This window comes from Botryllus schlosseri, chromosome 8, assembly GCF_051294905.1.
Source record: "Botryllus schlosseri isolate E-star chromosome 8, Bs_hap1, whole genome shotgun sequence".
In the NCBI taxonomy this organism is placed as follows: Eukaryota; Metazoa; Chordata; class Ascidiacea; order Stolidobranchia; family Styelidae; genus Botryllus; species Botryllus schlosseri.
In genome coordinates this window covers 6331982-6354056 of record NC_137243.1, presented here as the reverse complement: position 1 = coordinate 6354056, position 22075 = coordinate 6331982, and the positions used below count along the sequence as shown (strand labels likewise).

At 41.3% G+C, this 22075-nt stretch overlaps 1 protein-coding gene and 2 non-coding genes across 5 annotated transcripts; 2 read left to right on the top strand and 1 right to left on the bottom strand.

The window, feature by feature from the left end:
- Positions 1-273: 273 nt before the first annotated feature.
- LOC145445297 (synaptotagmin-7-like) lies at positions 274-20654 on the bottom strand. Of its 3 annotated transcripts, XM_080323477.1 has the most exons (10): positions 20469-20654; positions 18886-18980; positions 17148-17374; positions 13985-14126; positions 13130-13243; positions 11368-11515; positions 8031-8197; positions 4518-4632; positions 3215-3414; positions 274-1205 (listed from the first exon to the last, which is right to left on the bottom strand). In XM_080323477.1, the coding sequence occupies exons 1-10, from the start codon at positions 20521-20523 to the stop codon at positions 1101-1103; spliced, it is 1368 nt and encodes a 455-aa protein (XP_080179603.1). In that variant the 5' UTR covers positions 20524-20654; the 3' UTR covers positions 274-1100. The 3 variants fall into 3 exon arrangements, with proteins under 3 accessions (XP_080179603.1, XP_080179604.1, XP_080179605.1); XM_080323478.1 differs by lacking the exons at positions 18886-18980; positions 20469-20654 and adding an exon at positions 18663-18832; XM_080323479.1 differs by lacking the exons at positions 18886-18980; positions 20469-20654 and adding an exon at positions 18178-18613.
- Positions 6574-6646, top strand: Trnak-cuu (transfer RNA lysine (anticodon CUU)). The gene has a single exon. It is a non-coding gene; the product is annotated as a tRNA-Lys (tRNA).
- On the top strand, positions 7458-7530 carry Trnak-cuu (transfer RNA lysine (anticodon CUU)). The gene has a single exon. It is a non-coding gene; the product is annotated as a tRNA-Lys (tRNA).
- Positions 20655-22075: the final 1421 nt, after the last annotated feature.

Sequence of the window (22075 nt, the reverse complement as noted above, 5' to 3'; positions counted from 1 at the left end):
TTAATGGCAGCAAAAACTTGCCCTAGTGATAACACTTTATGTGAGCCAGCCCGTTCACTTTACTTCGGTACCACTGAAACGCTAGTGTGGCGAGATAGCGTAGTGGCATGATCCACAGCCACTGATCCGCGTAGCATAAGTGTTGTCTTCGAAAAGTGCTAGAAGCCGGCAGATACGGAACCATAAAAAGATATATAAAATATATCGGCCTGGTGTAAATGACCATTGCAGTCGAAAAACACTGAACACCACAAACAACAAAATCTGAAACAATTTGATGTTATATCAGGCCGACAGAGTTTATTGGAGATAAACACAAATAATCAAAAATACTCGCACGAATTACAAAATATGAAAAGCACGCATACACTGGACCGTAACGAAGCACCAATATTCGACTGCCATCAAATTGATAGCGGACAATGACCAAAACTGAAAGCGAAGTAATCTTAAACTATAGAAATTGTAATAAACATAATTTCCGTGATGTATATCACGAGGTGGCGTGACTGGTATAGTTTACAGGAGGTGCATAAAATCGAAGTATATTCCTTGTCAATTAACACTGCGACACAGGATTTCAGTATTTATTTGAGTGCACATTTCATACCATCCCAAGAGTATGGAATTTATCTTCGCGAATCTAGAGGCTCCGATGATGTGATCTTTACTTACTCCCTACTAAAAGATGTTTGTTTGTATTGGCGGAGAAAGATTTGTGTTTTGCAGTGAGCTATTTCGTTTCGGGACGCAATTGAGAGTTCTACAACGAACGTGAGAATAATTAGTTTCAGCGCAATCCCCTGAATGAAGTCGCGCAGTAATCGTCCCATTTACATTGAATTCGCACCCAAACGTGCATATACCAGAGAATAGGACCAAGCAGCGTACAGAGCCTTTATAATATCCTCCAAATGTATGGGATATCACATACACGAACCATTATCGCCAATCCTTTCGGAGTAAATATAGACAGCGTTACATCAGCAAGGTGAGTAGGCTATACGGCAACAGTCACTATGCGACACAGTGTATTATCCCGTGGTAAAGAGCTCTCGGGACATCGTCGAAATCGTTGTGATTTACGATCCTTCGATTCCTCAGACTTTGAGAATGTGCCATTGTTCCACCGGCTGCCGCACCTTGGTCAACATTTCCTTCCAATGGCGCTTCTCCAGAGAGTTGCTTTTTGTGCCCAAATAGATCTGCGCAGGAATGCCGTAGTGTTGGTTTTGTGGGAACAATGCTAACAATCAACACGCTAAGGACGGTGACGCTGTCGCAGCCTTAACGATTGATAAATTACAATTCGGCTTTGACGCATAAAATCCGGGGCCGTCTAGGGCACGCTCTCACGCAACTGATCTAAATCATGCACTCGTGTTTGCCGCCGTTATGGCGATTTCAATAGAAAACATATGTCAAGACCAACCGGGATCGCGCCCGCATAGTCATCGCTGATCGCTTCGTCCGAGAACAATAACACCAAGCAAAAGCAATGTGTGATAATATTCACCGCAATAATCGAGTGTCATATTTTGATTATTGACAGCATCCGACTACGCACATAACCAATATTGACGAAAGCGTTGGCTTCACCAAGATGACAGATTGCATTTCTTAATACTAATTATCGGCCTTGAACAGTTCCGGTTGTAAGGCATGGCGTTTCAGTATCATAAGAGGCTAGCAATGTCTTAAGGCGGCCAAAGTATGGACAGAGGACACCGTTTTAATACCGATACATAATGAGTAGGGCGTTTTTTTTTTGACAAGTCAAAATTTGTCAAAATTTTGTCAAAATTGTAGCGTTAGGTCAAAATTTGTCAAAATTTTTCATAAAGTCAAAAAAATTTTGACGTCTGCATTTTGTTTGTATTGTAGATTTTGCACTGTCGGTGAACTTATAATTTGATATTTTACCGCTTTTAGCCTATTTTATAGAATCATAAACGGTCAAATAAAACAAATAATAGGTAGACATGGTGTTATGGTGAACGTACCGCAATATCCTAAATGAAGAAAGACTTCTTGTGCATCGCATCATTCTTACATTAAGAAGCGCATGATGAAAAATTGTGATGTAGACAACATTGTCAGAATGAAGCAACACGGTGTGTCACCAGCAACAGCAGTGTACGCACAACTTGAGTGTTGTCAGCCAACAACTCCTGCTGTTGAACGTCCTTGGCAAGCTTCTTAGTAAGGACGTGCACTTTCTACCCAAGAATGTAGGAAAGTATCTCTCGTTGTACTACAAAATATTTTAATTATTTCTACCATAATACATATTGTAACCACTGGAATTCTTCATAGGGCCAGATTTCGTTAAAATGTTTTTTTTTTTCATGTAAAAAGTTGCCCGTTTCTAAGCCAAAAACGTTTTGTCAGGCCAAACTACTTCGTTAGGACAGTCAGTTCCAACCAGAAATGAAGATAAGTGGTACAATTTTAACATTATGTGGGAAAACACCTAATTTGCATACGTTACGTCAAAATTTTGATTTTTTAGGTCAAAATTTTTTTTTTTTTGGTAAATAAAAAAACCGCCCTAATAATGAGTAATGAATCTCAAAGAAACACTTATGGATCGCCAAACCTTGTATTATCATTCACTGAATAACACGTTAGGTTCGGAAGTCCAACACGGACTATATAGAAGACTCGCTGTATATACTCAAATGTGAATCGATACGGCATGTGTCACTCGCCACAGTATAGTTGACTTGCGGATCAGTTGTTATTCTTGCAGGGCAGGCCTACTGACAGTGATACGTGCATGAATTGATGAGTAGGCTACAATATAGTCAGCCCATGTGCAATTGTGAATATCTTGCATGAATTCGACGATTGGTATAGCTTTCCTTCATTTCAATGGATGCTCAATTGTTCATATGAGACTTCTACGGCCTTATTTCCATCCTTACAGTATAGCGTAAGTTTTGGAAATTGGTAATCGTGAATACATTCGAGTTCAGCAAGGCCATCCAGTCTAGTTAATGTGGATCGTACCAATAATCATAGCTTGAGCAGTGGGCACGGAAGGGATATAGTTTATTTTCGACTTCACCGTTCAGGTGATATGAGAAGAGCTTCTTGGAGGTAAAAAACTTCAATGCACAATTCCCAACCCTTGGCGTCTGCGACATCGCATGTCAAACAGCTCGACAAATCCGTATACTCGGTGTATTATAGAAATTTAGCAGTGCTATACCTTCCCAATAACTTCGTTTCGACCTATCACGTCCCGGTCCATAACACTGATCTCCAGCTGCGTCTCTCTCATGTTGTTCATGGGCGACGCGAAAGTGAAAATTTCGTTGAAATTGGGGTTTAAACAATTCTTCACAGTGATAGTTTTCTTCTTGTCGATGCGCTTCCCGCGAACCAACTGCCAAATCTTGACGTACGGGTCTGAAAAAAACAAGAACAGCATGTGAGGGTGAGGACTGAAATATCCCAGTGCGGATTCAACCGTTATGCTATTCTGTTGCTAAATGTTTGCGTCAGGTATTTTTGGGACAACAATATGAATAGTTCCGATAGTCACGTTGGATCATTGACGCATATATCACAATCAGATTAGAACTTTTTAGCTCGCAGGCCCCATTCATAATATTCTTCTCTGGTCACGGGCCTAAGACATTGAGATTTTATATTTTATGCACAAACACTATAACGCATCTCAATAGATGGATATTGTGTTTTAATGTAACGCTTGCAATTTGGAGTGAAGAATAACAAATATAGATACGCAAAATCTTCAATCGCTCAAAATCTAGTAGATTGTGCTTGAAGAATTTTGGTTCAAAGGGATACATATGTCACACATATTGCTTTACCTGCGACGCAAGAACACAAATACTTTTGGGTCAATACTTTATCGATTAGAACCGATCATTTTCAACATCCCGCTTGTTAGATTGTTAGCTCGTACGGGTGAATTTTACATAATCTAATTACACGTCGTGTTCGCACCTATTCAGCACGCGCACGAATGAATCTGTTTTAAAACGAGTACATCGCCGAAAAGGACAACCCCATAGCTTTGCAAACAGTTACGGATGTAGTTGACAATCGAAATCACACTGTAATTATACGATCCGTCAGTCAGGCGGTTTGTTTATGACATTTCGTAAACGAAGCATTTTAAATACCTGGCCGATATCCTTACACTGGTAATCAAAAATAATCCACTACAAAATGAAATATATCGAGAGTACGTGTGAATTAGTCAACGTAGCATTTGGATTGACCGCGCTATTTTACTAGCATTTTGTAATTGCTCCTTCGGGATTTTGCGGGCCGTAGTTGCACCAACTCTTGGTTATAAATGGATATGCAATCTAACATGGCGTACCTCCATTCAATTTTTTTTCAGCCCCAGCACAGTGGGTGTCTGCCTGACCATGACCCATTTCATATAATGCATAAGCGCGCATGTCTTGTACTGTGCACGAGTGTGCTATGTGTCATACCACAGTCGAGCCATACAATTGAGTAATATGAAAGTCTACCTGATGTTCCCCCGATGTCCATTGGCTTGAGATTTCTGCCTTGTTTGATCCCGACTTCTATCAAACCGTCTACCGGTTGGTAGCAGAGCGAAACTAGCAATTCGCCACGCTTATTCTATAAACACAACAAACAGAATATTTATCGAGCACTGCACCGATTGGAATTGAATCGGGCAAATTGATCTGATCAATTCGTCATAATAGATATTTGTAGAGGACGGGGCTATAAAAAGAAGCGTGCAACATGTCGCTAGCACCCAAAAACGCCCACTTGAACATAGTTCGTCTGTTGATCTTTTCGAAGCTAACTGAGGGTCTGATTTATGAACTGTTTCATGTTATACATTATATACAAAAAGCGAGTATATTAGCGCGATTTTTCTAAGGTTTGCATGAGCTTCATGGTCGTATAACAGAGCTTCAATATACAATTGAATAGTATTCATTTTGAAACGAACCCAACGAACCCAGATAATTTCGGCTGACACTCGTCAGAGGTAATCGTCAGCAACCAGCAGACAATTGGAGAGAACATTGTAACAATGTTTTCAATGCAAGAGGGTGTTAGTCGAGCTGAACAATGTGAACATCCACCTCATGGCTAATGATCACTTGCAAAAAGTAGAGAGAGAGAGAAAGAGAGAAAGAGAGAGAAGTTTTGCCAGATTGCTCTCGTATCTACCCATGTCGCTGCGGAATAGGGAACTAGAAATGGTGCGAACGCTCCACTCACGTTAATGTTAAGTATAGGAACCTCGACATTTTAATGGTTAGTGTTCACAGACGAACCTTGGAGGTTTTCGCTATCCGCGCGGTGAACAAAACGAACCAACCCATAAATCTGTTAAAATTCAACCATAAAGGTGTCATGAGATGATGATAGTAATATTCGCTGCATGTAGTTACATCGTCATGAGCGACATCTTTCAAATGACACCAAGCGTATCGCGATTAATACTCGAGCAATATTTTTTACAAAAGTTCAGGCAGGAAGGCAAAAAAGCGATTGCTGATTAGTGTTTGCATCATTGTTGCGCTACCTAACGTCGTATGTTTGCATTCGCAGAAAACCTTCCGTAAAAGTCCGTGTTCACTTCACACGAACCAGAAATTCTAGGAGTTCGCACCATCCCTATCAAGAACTAGTGTAACGGGTTGTTCACGTGTCAGATCATCGAGCTCCGTGTAAACAGCGATTCACGTAGAAATTATGTATACCGTTTCCTATAGGATGTGCGTGGGTTCCTCGTAGTGCGGAGCGGATCGACAAATTCTCTGGTCCGGCTCCGATCCGGCTCCGGTCGTATCAGGAAAAGTACTGATCCGGCTCCAATCCGGTCCGGCCAAAAATGAAAAAGTCCAGCCAGAAATCCAGCCCTACTCGGTACGGAGGTTCCGTGAATTGATAAATAAGCCTCGTTTATGTTCACACTGACTTGGAGGTTACTTTACGTGTGGTTGGTTGGTAGTTATATAGTTATAAAAGTCATGCTTATATATAAAGATTCTGGCCGGATCAAAAAGTAGTGATCCGGCTCCGATCCGGCTCCGGCCGTAATAGAAAAAGTACTGATCCGGCTCCGATCCGGTCCGGCCAAAATTGTAAAAATCCGGCCGGATATCCAATCCGGCTCCGGTCCATGCTCCGCACCTCGTTGCGAATGTCAATTCCGTTCTTACGATCGTAGTTGGTGACCCCATACATACGCCACTGAATTCATGCTGTCCTGTAATCGCCAGTTATGATTTTTGAGACCAAATCTTATTTCCTGCTGACTCATTGTTGTCATTCACTATTAACGACATATTGTCACAATGACCTGTTGTTACTGCGTTAGGCATCGCTGAAGTCATAAATATTGGGAACTTTGGTCAACCTTACTGTTCAAAGCGGCATGTCGTCTATAGTGTGACCCAATGCACCCTCTAGTTTCGAGCAACACCAACTAACTGCGTGGTCTCTTGGACGACTAACGACTAAAATCAGGTCATCAATTTACTACCGAATTACCCAATTTTCTCAATAATTTTGTGTTGTTGGTAACGCTCTTCCGTCGCCCGGCTAGCTCAGTCGGTAGAGCGTTGGACTCTTAATCCAACGGTCGTGGGTTCGAGCCCCACGTTGGGCGTCATTTTAAAATTCGTTTATATTTATTATTCATTTTGGTTTCTAAGCATTGGTCCGTACATTTCGGATGAAGTGGCGTTAGGGCATTGGTCAAAGATCACGCGGGATCTCCCTGTCCTTGCAATCTGAGTCCCGCGGTACAAATGCGACCAGCAGAGGGTATAAATATTAGTCCTCGCGACTAAATTCAATTGAGAGTCGTGTGCGTCTCACCAAAAAAGTTTATCTTTTGTGTGAGTGATTGTTTGAATGGAGATAACTTTCTCTTTAAGGTCACAAAATGACAGCATGTTTCAAATAACTAAATAATGACAATCCGCCCGCCTGACGCTCATCTTCGAGAAACTCATTAATAGTCTTCCCTTGCGGCAGGAGCAGATAGCTCAAGATGTATGATTATGCGCCATCTAAATCTTTAATGACATCGCTTCTATCAGCTCTAACGGTAAATCTGATAATGATAACGCATATGCAATATGCAAGTAACAATATTTTTTACCAATTTCGTTCATTATTTTTTTTTACTTTTCGCGGTCTGCGTTCTGCGCATAAAATTGTGTGTGTAGTGAATTATTGTATATATTGATCCCAGAATTTGCGTCAATCATCCAATAAGGGTCCAAGGCCATCGTTTTATTACTATCTTTTTCCATATTAAATAGAGGGGGTCTTTAACCCCATCAAATTTTCATACTTTTATACTGTAGTAAAAAGTACAAAGACTATAGTATAAATTTAGGTTTTTGGTGCTCCTTAGGTAACCTTTCAAGCTAATGTGTCATAATTGCTGTAGTTGGGGCACGTCTTCCGTCGCCCGGCTAGCTCAGTCGGTAGAGCGTTGGACTCTTAATCCAACGGTCGTGGGTTCGAGCCCCACGTTGGGCGTCATTTTAAAATTCGTTTATATTTATTATTCATTTTGGTTTCTAAGCATTGGTCCGTACAATTCGGATGAAGTGGCGTTAGGGCATTGGTCAAAGATCACGCGGGATCTCCCTGTCCTTGCAATCTGAGTCCCGGACCCTGGACTCTTAATCCAACGGTCGTGGGTTCGAGCCCCACGTTGGGCGTGATTTTACATTGATGCCAAACTTTGCCATTCCAGTGGAAGTTTTGTTCTCCTCGCATCCCATAATTTAGACATGATTTGTTTTTTCTTTGTATGGAATCTTTGATCGTGGTTCAAAAGATGAACAGGTGTAATAAGCACCTAATATTTTGTTTAATAAACAGCAAGAACTTGGAAGATCTCACGATCCTCTTTTTATACTCAGGTTGATGATAAGACAAGCTGTTGCAACCGTTATTGCGCACACGGAATGCGTTAATACCTATATTATAAGTGTAAGTATGTCCGCACTATACGTTGGGGGTGTTGCGCTTACCGATCCCTTGCACGGTGAGAGATATTCCCACTGCGGCTGGGCTTCGCTCAAGTCAAGCTGTTGCAGAGGAAGACAGACCTCGCCGATCGGGTCGTTGCGGCTGAATCTGTCCCAGTCCATCACTTGCATATACAGTACTCGCTGCTGAATTTTGTCGTATGGAAGTCCTGCACGTAAATTTAGAATGAATGTTAGTGTTGAACGGGGTTCAGTGTTGAAAAACTGTCAACTATTCCTTGTTTTCAGTAAGTTTGTCATGCCCTGCGCGTCAAAAACGTTTTATCTTTGCTTCGATCGTTTCGTTTTGATACGCCCAATACCAAAAATTCCGTGGCCTTGTCTCAAATTTAAAAAAGACGCTGCTTTGGTTTCATCCTAGCTCACAGTTCATAACATAAAATCCTAGCGTGAGCCTCTTGAAGTACCATTCCGATGGCATCATTGCATTGTTGGCCACACCTACCAAAAACAAGCCTGTCTCCCATAGATGAAGGAACTGATGCGTCACTAGTCCGATTTTGTTTGTGTATGTTGTAGAATTCTGTTTAAAATATATCTATGGGTTAGGTATATTCGACTACTGGAATCCGAGTCGATTATCGATTTTGATGCATCTAGTTACGTGGCGATCGTATAAAAGCTACATATGTGAACTCTTCAGGTCTGTATAATTGTTTTGATGTAACTGCCGTTTTACCCAATATTTATACGCGTCTTCAAATCTGCAACTTTGTTATGAAAGAGCTATAGCATCCAAGATTCATAAATCTCATCTGAATTCTGAAGATACCGTGCAAAATATAGAATCATCAATATTTAATAGCATATAGCTGCGATCGAGTACGAGATTTTTTTCCAAGCCGACGATGTCAATTGATCTATATCGTGCAAAGACGCAGTCTATAAGTCCCCGATGAATTACACGCGGCGCCGGGCGATTTGCGATAGTGAGTTTACATGACCTTTATTAACAAGCTTAATCTGAGCTCTTATATAACCCAAAATCACATTAGCTACGTACATAGGCTGTTGCTAATGACATTCGACCCCGACTCGGATCCCCTATACTGCTGCGTAGACATGCCAACTGCTGGATATCCATAGAACCGTAGTTCCCAACCTTCTGATTTTTTCCGAGTCTTTATTCCCCACAACCTAAAATCTCTCATGATTGATAGTGACGACCGGTTTAAAAAAAAGCAATGATTGTGGTAGTTGCTAAAATTTTTCTAAAACAAAATGTGCATCCGAGGTCGAGTTAACGAGCTCGTATTATCTTATAACTTTAGGCATTACGTTTAATCAAACTTTGAGTTCACCAGACTGAAATACCGGATGTCACGGAAAAGCTATTCACTTATTTGAGTGCACCCAATATACTTGGGAAGACAGACAGTAGACGCAAACAATCGACCTCTACTGCAACATATAGCTTCTTTTGCATCCGTAACCCGCAACACTTTGCGAAAGCTTTATTACACGTCTTGCTTCTCGTGCTAAATGTGCGACCCCAACATTGGCTATCCAGAATTCAAAATCAGTTTTTGTGAACAGCACACCATGAAATTAGCGACACATACTGTCCAGAGAAGTGAGCTGGTAACCGTAATCGTGTTGTTATGCCTCCGTACATATGTATATTAGGGCTCTTCAAAAATGACTCATTTTCTCAAATCGTACTGGCTACTTGATAAAATTGTTAGGTTACCTAATTTAAGCCTACACACCAAATTTGGTTCAATTCCAACCCATAGCCGCATTGCTACAGGAGAAGAAAGTTTCTATTTATTATATAAAAATAAATAGCAAAAAGTTTGAAAATTTTCTGATCACCCCATGAAAGTGTTAGGTTGTGTATAGAAACGATGTTCACCAAATTTGGTTCAATTCTAACCAGTGGAAGCGGATTTATTGCCGTCGAAAAATTTGGATTTGAATAAAATAGTATTTACGGTGGGCACCAATATAATAAATTATTAAAGAATTGGTCACCGTAAATACTATTTTATTCATAATCCAAATTTTTCGACGGCCATAACTCAGCTTCCACTGGTTGGAATTGAACCAAATTTGGTGAACATCGTTTCTAAACACAACCTAACACTTTCATGGGGTGAACAGAAAATTTTCAAAATTTTTGCTATTTATTTTTATATAATAAATAGAAACTTTCTTCTCCTGTAGCAATGCGGCTACTGGTTGGAATGGAACCAAATTTGATGCGTATAGGCCTAAATTTGGTAACCTAACAATTTTATCAAGTAGCCAGTACGATTTGAGAAGAAAAGTCATTTTTGAAGAGCCCTAATGTATACACTGTATGTATTTGTTTCACGAGTGCGTCTTTTCTCCACCAGACACCCCTGAATTCCCCACCGGTTGGGAACCACGGACATGGACCATAGCGAGAATATGTGACAGAATATTGATGTCAGAGATACTTAGCGTAAATTCGTACGCATACTTCAGTATCTGTGGCCTACTTTTTACATGCATGAGTCATTATTCGATATCATACATCCGAAACATCCGAATTTTGTTTATTGTCGATCTACATGATTCAAGTGGGAAAGGGTTAAGTGAGGTTGAAGATAAATATTTATGTGGGTATTTAATTATGAGCAGATGCATGAGGGACTATTTGTAAGAGTCAAGTTTGGCCTGAATCTTATATGGGACCGAAATTGGTATGGATGGTGCAAACACATAAAGGATTCGCTGAGAACGCGAACATTTGATATCATGTGATATCCGAATGCTATCGAGACACAAATTACTTTTTGATTCCATGTCTGCATAAGATATTGACACAGTATAGTCGCGACTAATTACAGTACGCTTAGCATCATGCGGAACGCATCACTAATGACGATATGAATGGAGTGGACAGTCATATTACGATTTTATTACAACTTTGTGTTTAAATTAAAATCTGAGGTTACCTGCCGGTCCACAAAGATCCCTTATTCTCAGTTAGCATTGTTGGACTGCTCAGAGAATCTTCTGATCCCAAAAGCAGATTAGGACCGCGGGACCCAATATCATTTGTGGTTTCATCACAATCATCATGCATGGCAAGCTCTGCCAGCGGGAATGTAAGTTAGTGATATCGCTCTAGGCCTTTTCCGCGCCAAGCACATACCGATTACGGATGCTGGTATTGCATTGCTGCTCTGGGCTATACCCCGCCCATAATCAGTTTTGTTTTCAGAAAACAAGCAACCATATAGTATTTTATATCTATCCGTTTTGATGTCTTTCAACGGGACTACGAGGCGACTGAAGCGTGTCGCGTGAGCTAATAATATCTGCTTCAAATCGGCACTGAGATACTTGCCTTCGAAAAACAATGTCTCATTCCACGTTGGGTTGAGATTCTTCCTTCGAATCTTCGTTTCCAACTTTCTCTTCCTGTCCGGTAACAAACAACACTTGACGAAAGGGTCGCTGAAGCCGGACAAGTCCATCGCAGGAAGATCGTTTGCCTGCGAAAACCCGTAACTTCGGATGTGATACGGAATAGCGATTGCCGCTTGCAGAATTTTGATATCATCGATAACGTTATGGAAAGATGTCTGTATTAATTATTTAGATTCTCTCCCGTCTAATACAGCGTTCTCGATTAGCGTGTTCCGTCGTTATCGTTAGAGCGATAGTGTCAATGTCGTCGATCCATTAGTACTACACGTAGTTATGACACTAAATACGAAAGCGAGGACAGTAATGAGTAAGCGTTTAGAGAGTTACTAGAAAATAAAGTACTACTGTCACTGAAAGTCTGTATGATATTGGCATTGAAAGGTCGCCTAAATCTACCGAAGTGATGGCGAAATGAAGGTGAGCAGTGTGCATCCAGGACCGTAAATGCCGCACTCCAAATCCCCCAATTGGGGGGCGGGCGAGCTCGAAGGGGCCCAAAATTAATTCGTGAATGAACGTAAATTATAGAGACTTTTTAAAAATTTATCCAACTTAATTCAATTTAATGATGCCACATATCATGATTATTGGGTACCCTTCCCCAAGCAAAACTACGCATGATTTATAAAAATTGGCAATTCGGCGTCGGCCATCGCCGCTCCACGACGCATCAAGAAATATGAAGTTTTAGGCCATGTAACATGCGACTCCGAGACGTGTGCCAAATAACGATCGGCAGCGAGAAAACCTTGGCCGAAAAAGATTGGCCTTATGCTGGCCAAAAACTCCAAGATATATACAATTATAATTGTCGATAGGTGCCGCAATGGCTGGCGCCAAATGTTCCTGTCCTGGCAATCTGAACCCCACAAGACAAATGTTATCCCGCAGGGAAAAATTATTTGCCAGCCAAGAAATATAAATTTGAAATCGTTTAGTACGTTTTGGCGATTTAAATATCGTTTTACACAGCAGGTCACGAAATAACATCATGTAACGAAGTTATTACACCAACGGAACCGCCGGAATATATTTAATTATTATTTACTTGCCCTACATTTTCCAAGACAACACTGCACTCAGCTCTACCGGTAAATCGGATTACGTGGGCAGAGAGAGAATAAAAATAACTTATACCAATATCTAAACAATTCTAATATTATTGACCAATTCAGTCATGAACAATAGAAATTTTTCGCGCTTCTTGCGATTCAGGCATTATAACCTGACTCACTAATGGGCATAACAAATCCCGCTCACATAGTAGCTGTGAATACGTAGCTCTATATCGTGATGGGGGAATGGGGGGCTTCGGTTTATCACCCCACTGGGGCCCGAAACCAACGTTTTGGGGGCGCCTGACGAAGTGATGCTTCGGCCCTGTGTGGATCATGTGCTTCGTAATTGAAGTAGTATAAATTAGTATGAAAATACAGTGATGTATAGTATGCTTGGTAATAGCCGTAGGATAAATGGCGAACGAAGGGAGTGCTCAAACATTTTTAATTCAACTTCGACTGGCCAATGGATGCTTTATGGAGAATACCAGCAGCTCGAAACCGACTAATTCCTGCATTGTGTTTAAACTATTTATAATTGTTCACTGTTTTGTTCATGGCGCATGTACATTGACACCGGTATGTTGATAATACGGAAACAGTCAGAAACAAACTACTAACCCGAATAATCTTCACTGCCAATGAAGCGGTCTCGAAAGAGTACGACACACTGAATTCCAGCCGGCCGAGGTAGTCGGCTCCTTGCGGTGCAGATGGGGCTTCATCCGCGAATATCTAAGAAGAAGAAAAATATTACTTCGTCTTAGCGTAATAACAGAAACGCCAGATAATGCATTGACAAACTGAATAAAACAATGGCCAACAATCGTCGTTTATGGTAGAGAGCCATGTTTCGAGAGACGCTGCGGGCTATATGGCTAAATCTGACTACGTCCCACAACTGTCCAGTGTCCACTGTGGCCAGCCAGCCAGGCTCGACTTTGGACTTGCCTGTTTCATACCACGGAATCATTATGCAGAATTAATCCGAGATCTAGTCATTCGACATTTATTCAATAAGACTTTACTTTGGGAAAAGGTCAAAACGATGCCAGATTAATAGACGGCATTCTCCTGTCCGTTCACTATATCGCGTTTCGTCTTGTGTATCGCATTGTACATTGCATGTCTTGAGCGGATGAAAATATATAGTCCGACAATTATTATTATTGTTGGACGCATTGCTGTAACACTACACAAGGCGGCATTTGCTATTATAACTGTTGCAAATATACAAGTGACCGAGACGAGGCAATCCTAAATCTAAGATTGGTGTTCTTCACGCTATGTCTGATATCATTTTCTAGTTTCCAACAGCCTGTAATTTCCAATGCGTGTCAAATTATCTAACCGAAAACTCAGTTAAAGGTAGAAATCCAGCGTCAGTCGACAGAAAGGCGTCATTTCATCGCAATACACCTAGCCATGAATTAGTAACCGCAGATTCCCAGCCATGAAAAGGTACACGATTCTCACCCAAGGGTCAAAAGGGAATTTCAGGCCATCTGGCATGAAGCTGCTCCTTTTGCGCGTCTTCTGTTCCGGCTTGTCAGCGTCATCTTTTACATGCGGCTGGACATACGATGCTTTTACGTCTCCCATCGCTGATCTGTCGCATCTAAAATAACGGAAGCAGAACCGTAGAGAAATGGAAACTTGTAAAATTACATTCCTGTAAGCATGTGACGTAACGGTAAACCGTTGTAGATTCACAAATCGGTATAGGCTTTTTTATTTGGTTGCAATACGACGGGCTACTATATGTTGCTTTTTCACGCGTTTACACTTTGGACACGTTGTAGCCTGCAACCAGCAGGCTACTCACAACAAAACTTCACCTGTAATAGTTTATGGCAGGGGTGGGCAAACTTTTAGACTCGCGTGCCGCACATATAGTAAATTGAGATTTTTACCCAAAACGAAATATTTTTATTCCATGATTTAGTGACCAAGGAAAATACTATTAATGTATATTTAAAACAAAGTAAATCTACGCGTCAGAAATATTGACAAGATTTTATAAGCTGGTCGTCCTCAATAACCAATTTGTCAAAATTAGCGCTGGAAGTCGCAACAAGATGGAAATTTGAATCTGCGGGCACCGATATGTTCATAGATGCGCTGATTCTACTCTTGCTGTACCTCCAGGACACACTATGCTGACAGCATCATAACCAAGTTACCTTAAAAATACGTTTCTACAATTTATTGATATTATAAATATGAAGTACTTCAACACATATCGAAGAAGAATTTACCCTAACACACGCTCAAATCCGTTTTCCAACCACAGCACTAAAAGTAATTAACTTCATGGAGTTTCAAATTCAAAATCACGATCGTGAACCGAATTATTTTAATTCTGTTTTGCTATTGTTGCAGCCACAAAAATAAGAAGTAAACATCATATAGTAAGACTATAACTCATCATTGTCCTGGTGAAATATACTAAGAAAAGGTTCAGTCACTTCGCCGCAATAATTAGATTTTAGCACGCATTTTAACAGTATTTTTCTTGATGATTTCGGGGGCCGCACAAAACGGTGTTGCGGGCCGTAGTTTGCCCACTCCTGGTTTATGGCATATCCACATAGCTGGTCAACACATATAAATTTCGAAATACTGGATCAACTATGATTATTGTGACGTAACAACGCATGAGTACGCGTAGTAGCTATCGGAGTGATTGGGTTGGGTTTAGGGACAGACAGACAGACAGACAGAAGTTTATTTCCAAAATAAGCGAAATAAGTCAGTGAAATAGTGTTCAACTGTCAGGTCATGAAAAAATTGCCCCGAGAAAATTTCGTTTTCCAACTTCGAAGACATTAATTAGTTGTCCCTTACAAAAGGCTCTGAATCCAGTACAATAGCATTAAAAGAAGTTTTTAACCTGCGACTTTATTCATGATAACAATACGCGGTACCGTACGTTCAACATATTTTGATGTATTCGCGTTGGTAACCTTACCGTGAGTGTAAGGAGTGTGGGCACGTAAGCAGATTACAGATTGATGGGATAACGTTGTCAGCAGTTGTTAGTACTTGGATATGAAATCTATTCAACAGGCGGACGGCTAATACGTGACTCGGCACCGTACATTTAAAATCTAAAAACACAGCCAACGCTAAAGTTGGAAGGTTAAATCCACGACCAAACACGAGAGGCTATTATCATTCTCTAATGGTGAGATCCTAAAAATATCTCTCTTTGAATCTATTTTTTGTGATCTTCAAATCTTGTAGTAAGGGCACAATGGATTCCCACAGCCTCTGCAAACATTGATGAATTCCATTTGTTGTTAGGGCCCCTTTGATTTCAACATCGTATCAAAAATTTCGGGTACGATGTAATAAACATATTCACTTCGAACACAGTGTGATTCTCTGGGTTGATGGATATAATCATAGTCAAAGTCGTGGTATATACAAGTACGCCGTGGTATATACAAGTATGCGTAATTGCTCTTTTTGTTTCTTGTTACCCGATCGGTATAAACTGCGTCATGAAGTACCATATTTTAGTTCATGAATGTAAAATTTTGAATCTACAGAAAACCGAGTCTTTTATCAGAATAAAATCTTCTTGCCAACATTCCGAACCATAAAGTAGGCTACTTTTTCTATAGGACTATATGGACCATCACAATTAATCACAATGTCACCTCAATTCCGTCCGACTACATATAGATACGGAAATAGTAATTGTATCAAGCAATATTGATCATGCGATGAATCGTGAAATTATAGTGACCGCGCGCTCATTGCATAATTGAAAATCTCAACCAATTTGGATTTTCCTAAGACGACTCCCCGATTTACAAAAATGAATTTTCCGCGACGGGGTTTTATAATAATCCCGATTGTAAATTCATGGTACATATTTATACACGTGACATTTTTCATAAATCCGACTCGTTCTATCGATTTCGCTGTAGAATAATTGATTATGAAAACACAAACAAACATTAGAATACAAATACACACAATACCACACGATTCTCGTGTTAAATTAATATATATTGCCCGCCTGATCTGATGATTCAATGTTATTTTTTCCACGCGAAGAAGCGATATCAATTTCAGGTTTCCATTTATTATAACTTAATAACGTCACAAATCTGACACCAGAACTCTGCGTGGCTGCGGTACGTTAATTCTTGCGACTGCGCAACGTAAGCATGCTGAACCCGATCACTTTTCGGGTATGATCGTAAGTTTCACACAAATATATCACTAATTTGACAGTTAAGTATACTGAGGGCTGTTGATTGGGGTAGGCCTGCTAACCTAATTGGGTCTGGAGCTACAAAACAATTCCTACAACTTGAAAGTGTAGAAATGATGTGAAGTCGGGTGCCTCAGCGAAAACATATTTATGATGCAATTTTTGCTATATAGCAGTGCTTTTCGTTCTGATTACAATTAGGTTCGATACGGTTTACAAAGGCCTACGGCACGAGACAGCATTTTCGGCGAAATTGCATCATAAAGTAACCTAAACAAGGCCCTCGCCCACTGTAATATTGCAGCGACACGCAAAAACTCGAACACCATCTGCTGCAACAGCATATTCGAATCCGCAGGGAAATATTAGATGTTTACACGCCACTCAAAGAAACGCAAACCAAACACTCACATGCTGGTGGACTCGGTCCGTCTCATGCGCCGCACAGATTCGTGACTCTGCAGCCTGTTGTTCAGCTCGTCGGTGGCGGAAGACGCGTGGAAGAACGAAGTCAGTTTCGTCCAGTGGCTCATTTTTCTCGTCCTCGTCGCAGGCTCGTCGCCGCGTTTTACGGAGTTGATATTGGTCAGCTCGTCGCTACCGGACGACACAGCTTCTTCGTCGTCGTCTGCTAAACTCTAAATGGCGCGCATGCTTTTCAACGGGTGAAGAAAACCAACGCTCCCAAGGCAATACTGTATCATAATGTCGATCTATAACCGACCAGATTCATGGAAAATTGTTGCACTCCATCAGTGCGATGTCTTTATTCCAAAGCCGTGGAATATATTACGGAAAAGAAGCCTCGCGCAATTATTACATGTGCAAAGCTATCTGCGCATCGATCGGATTTATTGGCTATAGAAATAACGCGCGGTACGCAATATTCTGGTATTGGAGATAAGCGCGCATCTGAACATCAATGGATCGTTGGAGAGCGAAATAAATATTGCATTCGCAGAAATAATATCAATCGACACACATGCCCGCGGACTGGGTATTTCATTTTATATATAGGCCTACTCGCGAATGCTTCTGATTATGGAAATATTTATGATAGTAACCGACTTGCTGCATTTGGTCGAATTGAACATTATCCTGGCGCGTGATTCGATATTGGACATTATACTATGCAATATTGATGGCTTCGTAAAAACGACCGCCAAATTAAGACTAATCATAGTTCACACCCAACGCGCAGTAGCTTCGTATGCAAAACTGTATCAGCTATCGCGCTCTTAAACCCAACAACTAGGAAAACGCGCACTGAAGCTAAGACCAAGTAAGTCTGAGCATGGACTACAGAGACTTAAAGAAAACACGAGATTGTTTAGCGATTTGTTAGATATTTATACTAACGTGTGACCTCGAACTAATTGAATAACCATCGACTCACAACTTCACGCCTAACGCCGAGGAAACGTAATCAAAATACACGTACACACCTTCTGACGGCCTCAATTATCCTGTTAGTCACTCAAGTGAATTTTGTCAATTAGAGTTCTTCGATTTGTCTATTAAATTACCATCTGTCTTCAAGTTAACCCTAATGTCTCGTTAGTTTCATAGATGGTCTTCGTCCCCAGATACTGCCGCGACTTTGAGTCCTAACTCAAAACACGATCCTTTATATTCGTCGGCAGACCAATATCTGGGGATGTAGATCTCTCCCGCGCACTGCGTTTATGTTATAGTATTACAATAGGGTGGCGAGATGAATGCGACGCTGTGCAAACATAATTCAGCCGACAAACCTTCGACTGTATCATAAAGGGGGCAGTCTTTGTTTAATAAAAGCACGATTTGTTAAAAAGCTTAAAGCTAATCTAATCAACGCGTGCCTGATTTAAATAATTAGTTCCAGCAGTGGTCCGCCGGAAATTGCAGAAAGATTGAAAATAAATTGCACCACACGATTCTCTTTACCTGCAAACTGCATAGGAAGACTCGGCTTAAAGCCCGCGCGGGTATAGTGGCACAAAGAAGACCGTCCATGCTGGTTGCTATACGCGCCTGTCTTCTACAAACCCTACATAATCTAAACCGCTAGCTATGTCGATACGGGAAGAGCCGCGGTTGTCATGAACGTGACAGCGATAATGGGGAAGAGCTGTGCTCTGATATCGCGCGAGATACGCATCCGAATTACCTTTTTCCTAAATTTGGGGTAGAGACAGTAGAAGCAGCCGCAGATCACGGATAACAGGCAGACAGCGATCGATGCCATGACGACAGGTGACGAGGCTGAAAAATATGTAAATGCGCGGTCTTGCCATTGAGCCGTGACGGTTTCTGCACAGGATTTCCCGGGCAAATCACGGGAGCCAGGCGCGGACCTGCAAAGTAGCTAATCCTCGGGAATAATGTGATGTAATATCTGGCCGGTTCCGATTTCGGTTCATGAATTTTTTATGCACAATCCTCCGCCCTGCCCGCGGTGCGATGCGTATCTCTAGTGACTGTTCGGCAGTTTGATATTTCAGAATTGCTTTCCTGCGAAGTCACGTCTAAGGTGTCACCACGACAGATACCAGAGGTTGTCAGTAACGAAGTACTTCTAATTTTTTGGAGTACTCAAGTAGGTTCTCTCAACTTGCATTACCTACTCAAGTGGTTGTGCTTTCAAATTACTTACGCTTCTACTTGATAGTTTAAGCAAATCTACTTACTTTCGTGCTCCGGATTTTGCAACGTTAGAAGTAGTTTTGGAGACCGTGATCGAGTCAATTTCACGAGTAAAATAGTCCTAAACTGTATCATGACGACCGATACATTGGAACATAGCACGTATTTGTAGTGTCTTTTGCCATTCGCTTCTACTTTTAATTTAGAGTAAATTTACGGTGCTACTTCTATTTCTACATGAATACCAACGCTGTCCAACTTCGACCACGTCTTGGCGATACACAGAATTTCAGACTTGCAGAGATCATCAAAGATCAGCAATGCAAAAATGCACGACGGACCAACTGCTGTGTATTAAGTACGATAGTATCAGATCATCGGAAACAATACTGTTGTAGTGTACAATGGCCCCACTCTGTGTCTGAAGTATGGTCCAAAAGACAACAGTCACTACGCCACTGGCCATGATAAATAATTAACCATCAAGGCTGATGTATTAAAGAATATCGTAGGTACAATGGATATCCTATGATCCTGATTGCCGAAATAAATCTCAGTTCACAGTTGTCGCGAGAAAAGGCAGACGACTCACGACTCAAATAACCCGCGAATACAGTTGAGCAATATAACGGCATCGGATTGACGTGCTAACAAATTCAGGTATAATGTCTCCAAGTCAAAGGGAGCAATTCAATCGGACAATAATAAACATGCAATCTACCTGAAATTCAAAAGCCTACAGTGGCACCGAAGAGCCACACGACACTGGATTGAGAGCCAGGATATAATACTCGCTAACTATGTGTGGATTGTGCGTTAACCCGCAGGTTCGCACTGTAGCTCGCAGCATCAGCCCCATGATTGTTACAATTGTATGCCCCCTTGCGAATGTCCACTGCTCAGTGTACTGTACGTACATTACATACCCACTCATTTCTGGAAGACACCTATGACGATGTGTTGCCGGTATTTAACTCGGTGAAAAGATTGAGATTTACATACAGGGTTGGTCCGTGAATTACAGAAAAGAACCGAGTTATTTGTTCCCATCCCATATTTATCGGTCCGGATGTTTCGAGGCTACGCGCGCGGTATACATGCGCCTACCTTCAGCGTCTGCCGGTCCGCCATTATACTGAAACTCCCCGTCCATAAGCTTCATGGTGGAGCATGCAAGGTCGATCTACCGCATCAATAATTCCAATTATATCTCGCACACACGCAAGACCAGCTATATAACATCATGAATTTGCCTATCCTCTGAGTGCATGAGAAAACGAAGAGATTATATACATTGAATGAATGCCATTAATGGTCAAATTTCAAGCGCAAAACAGCCCGAAAGTCCACGCAGCCGCGATGCACGTTGGCGTACCGGTAGCGACATCATAGTCAGTCAGATTCTGCGTTCATCCATCTACAGAGGCGGTAATGATGGCAACACCGAGATAACTCCAAGCGCATAATTACATTAACGCGAAGGCCGATCGATATGTATTAGCAGACAAAGGCTCGCGGCGACTTGGAAGGAAATCGTGTCATGTCTCAGATTCACCGAGTGTCGCGGAGTTTGTACGCAGGGTACGACGGCAGTAAGATGAGCCGATTGCAGCCAGTACCGAAGTCAGCCTGGCTACTTGCGAGACACACTTCACGAATGAGTGAATGACACGCCGTGTGCATGCCTCCTCTTTACATCGCCTAGGCCAAGGTGGGTGTCAGATTCCATAGACTACTCCTTGTCGCTTCGACATCTTCCTGTCTTTTCATTGTATCGCATTTTTGTGGTGTATTGAACTGATGAAATTGCTAATAAACCAATGATGATGATGAATTGCTGTCGCCAGCTACCGGCAGGTAATATCATACAATGGCAGACGAGAGATTGTGCTTTTTATAGCTGTTCAGTGTTCACTGTTCAGTGTTCAGACGAGAAGAATTTTGTCCCCGGGCGTCAGAAATTCATAATTCATTTCGTGAGGTAATATGGATTTAGTTGGCTTCACACTCCATCTATCATTCGTGAAGGAACGACAGAGCACGGGAAATTATGACTGATGCTTCGAACTCATCTTCCAAATTCGGATTGCATCTCCTGAACTCTGCCTAGTGCCTACTCCGCTATTAGTCTTCCGAATCCTAAATGCCTCAATACTATACTGCGCCTGTCTGTCCTACACATCTTATAATGAACATATTCAAACTACCTATTTACAATATTCGTATTATGATTGATTGTTAATAAAAACGATGGCATGACACCGTTTTGCTTATGTTTCCGATGCATTCTTGTAGTAAAGATATTGATTGGTTCACGAATAAGGTAGCATCTGAATTGCGAGTATTTCATCAGAACATGGACTTTGCGGAGATGCATTTATTTTTAACTTGAAGTCTTTTCGGGTGTATCTTATCAAGAGTTATCTGCATACTAAATGGATTGAGACTTATGTGTGATAGGATTCTACCGATAAAAGCAATCAGAAATACGAAGCATCTACTGACTAATATAGTTTTTACGGCTACTGGTAGAAGCTGAGTCGCAGTGCAACATGTGATATTTTCTCAAACTCTTCAACAATAACAGTATTCCGATCAATACTCCCCGCTCCCTGTGTGTGGCAGCATGATGACGATTGTAATTGGATAGGAATTATGCACGGCTGGATTCTTGTGTGATGAGTTTGATGGAGTTTTCGCAAAATTTAATTGGA